The sequence below is a fragment of the Sus scrofa genome, chromosome 13 (assembly GCF_000003025.6).
Source record: "Sus scrofa isolate TJ Tabasco breed Duroc chromosome 13, Sscrofa11.1, whole genome shotgun sequence".
In the NCBI taxonomy this organism is placed as follows: domain Eukaryota; kingdom Metazoa; phylum Chordata; class Mammalia; order Artiodactyla; family Suidae; genus Sus; species Sus scrofa.
The window spans coordinates 126,854,958-126,862,113 of NC_010455.5; the positions used below are offsets into that span (position 1 = coordinate 126,854,958).

The 7,156-nt window shown below is 37.5% G+C and overlaps 1 protein-coding gene across 5 annotated transcripts in view; it reads left to right on the forward strand.

Moving 5' to 3' along the window:
* The window catches only part of TPRG1 (tumor protein p63 regulated 1), a 330,716-nt gene extending 324,997 nt beyond the window's left edge, over positions 1-5,719 (forward strand). For all 5 annotated transcript variants that reach the window (XM_013982282.2, XM_013982280.2, XM_013982278.2 and 2 more), the window contains one exon: positions 5,286-5,719. In XM_013982282.2, coding sequence (XP_013837736.1) covers positions 5,286-5,480 — 195 coding nt within the window. In that variant the 3' untranslated portion in view covers positions 5,481-5,719. The remainder of the gene's footprint in view (positions 1-5,285) is intronic.

Below are 7,156 nucleotides of genomic sequence, written 5' to 3' on the forward strand. Positions count from 1 at the left end.
TGCTGTGACTATGCGTATAGTCTGGCAGCTGCAGCTCTGATTTGACTCCTAGCCTGGGAACTTCCATGTGCCACAAGTGCAGCCATTAAAAAAAAAACCAAACCAAACCAAACCAAACCAATCCAAACAAAAGCAAACAGAAAGAAATTAGGATATGTTGAAACCTCCTGTTTATAGAAAAAGAGTTTCTGTCTCATTTTCTTTTTTCCCTCTATACATCTGACCAAACCCACACTCATGGTGTCTCTATAAATATAATTCCAGGTAAAATGCACAAATGTGATATAGGCATTCTGCTCAGCTGTGTGGCTTCCCAAGTGATTTCCATTGTTGGGTACTGGAGGGAATCACTCTTTATTCTAACCTGCTTCACTGGCTACTAGGGAGGCTGAAACCTGTAGCCTGAAGGCTTGGAAAACTGTTCAGCTAAGGAATGTGGGCCTGCAGGCATGAAACCTGGTCTCTTTACCCAGTGTAAACAGGAAGCTAGTGATGGTTGTAATAAAGAAAACTGAGACTCTGGGCAGTGAACTGCTGGCAGACAGCACCTGAAGCAAACCAGGGAACCAGTCACTCAGCTGGTAAATAATGGCTGTAAAGTCAAGAACATTCAACACACTCACACACACACACACACACACACACACACACACACACACACACACACACACACACACACACTCTGCTATATTTTACCTTAACCAGCACGCAGGCACCATGTAACCCGAGTTGTTAAAACTTGACCCTCTGTTTTTGAGACTGGAATAAAAAAGGGAGCCAGGGGTGGGTGTATAAAAGCTTTTAGAGAAAAGTATGTGGCTGGTGGCATTCATATCAGATGACACCACGTTCCTGTCACACAGATTGAGTTCAGGTGCTTGAAATGCTCAAGAGCCAGCTTGGGGACTTGGCCTTTTGTCTGCCTCTCCTTTAATACACAGCTTGTCCCTTAGTCTTCACGGCCCCTCCTCTCTTTAAAAAGGCTCACAGAAATGACTAGAAATGACATGCATCTCACTCTAATGAAATGCCAAGATCACTGAGTATGAAATAGTGTCGACTTTTTCTTTTCAGCCCTCTGATTCTAAGGCCACAGAGACTTCTCATGAAATAAAACTCATGATGAGGACTAGGGGAGACATGCAGTAACCAATTTGATAACTATACACAAATCTATGAAAAGGTATCCTGACGATCCAGAGTGTTGGCTCTGAAAATGTTGAGGCAAATTGCACTTTGGACTTTAGGAAATCATTTTTCAGTGATGACAATGATGATGTAGTCAATGATTTATTGACAATATTGATTATTGATAGTAGGTTTCCTTTAATGCCTTTGCAACAGGACTCCAAATTCCAGCCTCATCTTATTCACTTTCCCCAACCTTTTCTAAAATACATTAGCATGTGGCACATGCACGTAGACCTTATTACAAATCCTTTATTTATTAAAGTTAGTTTAATCTTTAGAACCAAACTTGGAGTTTGATGCTGTTAGTATTCTTATTTTATAGACAGGAAATTATAAGATTCAGAGAGGCTAGATAACTTGCCCAAGGTCACACAACTAGTGAGTGACATATTAGCAATGTAAGACCAGATCTGTTTGATCTTAATACTCATGCTACATCATGCTATATACTTCCTTTATTCAGTGGTCCTCAACAGGAGATGATTTTACCCTTAGGGGTCATTGGCAGTATCTGGACAACACTTTTAGTAGCCACAACTGGGGTTGTGATGCTACTGATACCTGGTAGGTAAAGCTAGGGGTGCTGCTTTACTTCCTAAAATGCAGAATGCATGTTCCCCTGTAGCAAAGAATTATCCACTCCAAAATGGCAATAGTTTTAAGGTAGAAAAACCTCGGATTAGTTGTATAGACAGATAGCCATATTTGTGAATCTAATTCTTAGAAAACTGGATGGAATATTTCAGACGCATATATGAAATTCGATAGAATAAAAAATTAATTTTTGCCATGAGTATTTGGGAAGGCATTGTGGAAAAGATAGACTCAAGCTTCGTTTTGAAGATAAGTAAGTGTGTGGGCACTGTAGATTTTGTAGGTTGAATAGGCTATCAAAACAGAAGTTCATGAAGTTCCTGTTATGACGAGTCTGACTAGTATCCAGAAGGATGCAGGTTCAATCCCTGGCCTCTCTCAGTGGGTTAAGAATCCTTCATTGCCATGATCTGTGGCGTAAGTCACAGAAGTGGCTTGGATCCTGCAATGCTCTAACTGTGGCATAGTGGCATCTGCAGCTCCAATTCTCCCCCTAGCTTGGGAACTTCCATATGCCACACACGCAGCCCTAATAAGCAAAAAAAAAAAAAAAAAGGCAGTGATTCTTAGCCAAATACAGTGGGTTTTTCCAAAAAAAAAAGCAAAAGCTTCTAAAAAATAAAATCTTGACATTCCTGTTGTGGCTCAGCAGTAATGTGCGTCCTATCTTTCTACTTCCACTCTTGGCCCTAAGAGTAAATTCGTCACACAGCAGGCACAATCATTAAAACTAAACAAAATAAAAACAAAAAACATCTTGAACTTCTTAAAATCTCTTCAATCTGACAGAGGAATGGATAAAGAAGTTGTGATAAATATAAACAATGGAATATTACTCAGCCATAAAAAAGAGTGAAATAATGGCATTTGCAGCAACATGGATGGACCTAGAAATTACCATACTGGGTGACATTTGTCAGACAGTGAGAGACAAACATCATATTATATCACTTGTATGTGGAATCTAAGCAAAGGATACGAATGAACTTTTCAGAACAGAAACAGTCTTTGAAAAATTTATGGTTACCAAAGGGGACAGGTCAAGGGGAAGGGACAGGTGGATAGGGGTTTTAGATGGAAATGTTCTAAAATTAGGCTGTACAACTATAAATATAATAAAATATAAAATATAAAATAAAATAAATTTATAAAATAAATAAATAAAACATAATATAATTGATTGAATTATTAAATATTAAAAAAACAGCCAAAGTAAGCCATCAGGTTAAAAAAAAATCTCTTCGATCTGTGCTCCTTAATATAACTCTGAAGATTTTTTTGTGCCTAGTGCTTCAACCTCTTCCTTTTGGTCACTGTAATCCAGTCTTACAGGCAGACTTTTTTGTTGTTGTTCCTTGAATACACTATGCTCATTCCTACCTCACAGCTTTTGCAGGTACTGTTGTTTTCTTCCTGGAATACCTTCTTCACATTAATGCCTTCTTTTCACCATTTGGGCTCAAGTTTCACTTCCTCAGAAAGACTTGTCATGAAGACAGTCTATGTAAGGAACCCTGAATTTCATGACTCTATTATTCCCTAACCACATTTGATTTTCCTCCTAGAGTTTATCATGATCAAAAATACTTTATCTGCTTTTACTTTTTGTCTCCTTACCACAAGCACGTGTAAGCTCCATGAGAGGAGGATTCCTGTCAACCCATTCACAGCACTTAGAACATTCCTGGAGTGTAATGTAGGTGATTTTAGATGCTCCTTCATCTGTTAGTGACACAGAGGGTTAGTTTACAGCACTGATAGAAATAACTCATACACACACAGAAAATTAAAGCAGCTAAAACAAAAATGGCACTTGGTAAACCTAAAGAGCTAATAATAAGCAAACTGAAAACTCACATACTATTTTTGGCATTGAGAAGCAAGTTTTGGCCTGAGAAAAGTTAGTCTCAATAGAGTCAAACATGGAATCACACTAACAACTAAAATCAAACTGAGGAAAATGATAAAACTGAAAATAATAATCATCGGAAGAAAACTTACAATAGCTAAATTTGAAATGGACAACAATCAAATTTTTGTTGTAGATATTGCATCGAAAGAATCCATCCAGGGGAAAAATTCATTCAAAAAGAGAAGATAAAATGGAAAGAAAAAAGAATTATTTAAGCCTTGGTTTTTAACATGGAAATGATGATACCTTATTTTACTTCCCTAATATGTTTATGCTGGAATGAGATAACTGATGTAAAAGAACTTATTGGAAATACAAAGATATGAGCTTTCCTGGTTCATTTCCTTCTTTATATCTCTGTTTGGAATGCTCCCTGAATTACACTCCTCTTAACCCAATTCAACTTGACTAAAAAAAGGAATTTTTTTCACTCATTTAACTTAAATTTCAAGGTAGGCCGATGTAGTAATGCAAATGGCTTTGTGAGAAATTCCTCTCTCCCTATGTCTTAGCATTGCTGGTTTCAGTCTCAGTCAGGTTCTCACCATGTGTGGCACCCATGACCATGAACATTTCTGGGATTGGACGCTATTTGTTTCACAAACACATTGGTCATGTGTCTATACCTGAGCCAGTCTCTGTGACCAGAGAAATTTATTCCTCTGATTAGTTAGGACCGAGTCATGTGCTAAAGTCAGCTTTACTTAAATTATTTGGACTAAATGGAAGAGTGTAGTTCTGCAAAGGAAAACTGAGGTACTCTTATTGGAAGAAGAATCTCAAATGGAGGAAAAGATGATGGCTTGGAAAGAATAGAAGCTGTTAACTAAGCCCTCTCTAACCTCATTTCACCTGTTAAAACCCCATTAACCCTAAAAGGATTGTCTCAAAAGTCTCCTTTTGAAGTTGTTTCTGGTCCTCTAACCATGTATGATTTCTCCCTCTTTTTTGTTCTTTTAGCATTTTGTGCTTCTCTTTGCTGTTAATTTTTGTGAACTTTGGGCAATCATTACAGGTTCACTTTTTGTTTTCTTTTCTTTCTTTTTTTTTTCTTTTTCTTTTTTTGCCATGTCCACAACATGTGGAATTTCCTGGGCTAGAGATTGAACCTGCACCACAACAGCAACCTGAGCTGCTGCAGTGACAATGACAGATCCTTAACCCACTATGCCACAGGGGAACTCCACAAGTTTATTCTTTATATGATTATAGTGTCACTTCTTTGAGGGCAGAGACTATGTCTCACTTGTCTTTAAATCTTCAGCAGCACCCTACAGGTGTCTGCTTCATAATAGACTGTGAGCAAATATTTATTAAACTAACTTCTTAATGTTGCACAAATTATGGATGATGAAAATCAAACAAGATGTGACAGCTAATTTTATTATGTACATAATTGATTAACTGATTCATTTATTAAAAGGCCAACAGAAGCATTGTTAATGGTTCTGAAAGATGATTTACATTTAAGAAGTAAGAATAACTTCATCCCAGAAGAGTGGTCAACTTTTGTGAGGACTGGCTGGGGAGGGGGTGTCTCCAGACCTACTCTGCGTTCACTAACTCTGTGCTTTCTTTTCCTCTTCAGTTGTCTGGGTTCACGTGTAAGCTCATTCCAGCGATCCGGAATGCCCACAAGAATTCCACTGGATGCGAAGGAGGAAAGGGGTTGATTGTGTTAACTGAACCCATTTTGATTGAGACCTACACGGGGCTGATGTCATTCATTGGAAACCGCAACAAACTTGGCTATGCCCTGGCCCGGGGAAGCATTGGTTTTTGACACTCTCTTTGGAAGATAAGTACATCATCCATAGATACATCATTATTGAAAATTCTGTTTCAGCGTACCATATTTTTTGATTGAAACACTTACTTTTAAGTAGTATTAACATGATTTTGAATATTTAGTATCTTAGGAAATATAAAGCTTGATTAGACTGATAGATGCACTCTTCCAAGCTCATACAAGAATAAGCACATCTCCTAAAATCAGAAAATAAATTGTCCTAAGCCCATCAAGCAATGGTATCTAATGAATGCCTGATCATAAACTCAGGGCAGACCCTCTGGGTTCTTGTCCTTCTGTCCTCTAAATGTAGGCATGTTCTGGGTCTTGATCTTCAGCCTTCTGATCCCAATCTTCTCATTCACTGAGGTCTTGATCTATATTATTTTATCTCCCTTCTTTATGACCAGGGCTTCCAAATCCATATTCCCATCTCTGGTATTTTTTCAAGATTCAGTTTTGCATTCCTGTCTGCTAGTCATCTATATCACTGTTCCAATGGCCACATACATTCAGCATCTTCAAAATCCTGGATTTCTCTGTGATTTTTTTTTTAATGATACAATTCTCCATCCCTGAAATCCATCAATTTTGATGGCTTTAAATTCTTTGCCTAATACATTCCTTATAGTATCTGTCAGTCTGTTTGGACTGCTTTAACAAAATGCCACAGACTGGGTGGCTTCTAAACAATATATTTATTTCTTACAGTTCTGGAGGCTAGACTTCTGAGATTAGCTCAGTAGCGTGAGCCCCTCTTTTGAGATTGCAGACTTCTCATTATTATCCTTACAGGTAAAGGGGCAAGGGAGTTGTGCTTCCATTATAAAGGCATTAACTTCCTTCCAGAGAGTTCAGCCCTCATAACCTTATTACCTGAATCTTCCCCACCTCTTATTATGATTTCAGCATGTAAATTTGAGGGAGGGGGCACAAGCATTCAGACCGTATGTGACTTAGTATTGGACCCAGTGCCCAGATATCAAACTTAAAATTTTTCGTTCTTCTTTCAAAATTCTTCATCTATTCCTTCTCCATTGTATTCTCATTAGTATGTTATTTGATCACTTTTTCGTTCCTGTTTACCTAGATAATTGCTGTAGCCTTTTAATTGGTATTCCCTACTCCCAGGCTGATCCTCTTCCAATTCAGCAGGCACTTGGTTTCCAGATTCCTAAAAAGGAACTTGATTATATCATTTACTGCTCAAAAGCTTCCAATGACTATTTTCTTTTGCAGGTTTTTGTTTGTTTATTCACACATTTTGTTTTTTTCAGTATCAGACTTTTCCTTCTATTGAAATCTGTTTCAGGTGCCCAATATATAAGACAGATAGAAAGAAGTAGGAGCACTCTGATTGACATAAAAATAAGCATGTCAGTGACCTCAGAAATGCCCCCTGTGGAATGTCTATGGATCCAGAGGATTTAAGAAGCATGTTTTCAAAAACACGGTCCCAATTCATCCTGTTTCCATTTTCTTTTCTTTTGTATTTCCTTTTTGTCTCTCCCTGACTTATGTCTAATTTTGAACAACTCAGGAGATTAACTCACCTGTTTTCAACTCTAAAAGATTTTCTTTTTCAATTTTATTGTGTTTTTAAGTTTATTTTGAAAAGAAGTTTTTAATGTTGAATGCCATAAACATTATTATAATCAGATTTTTGCCTG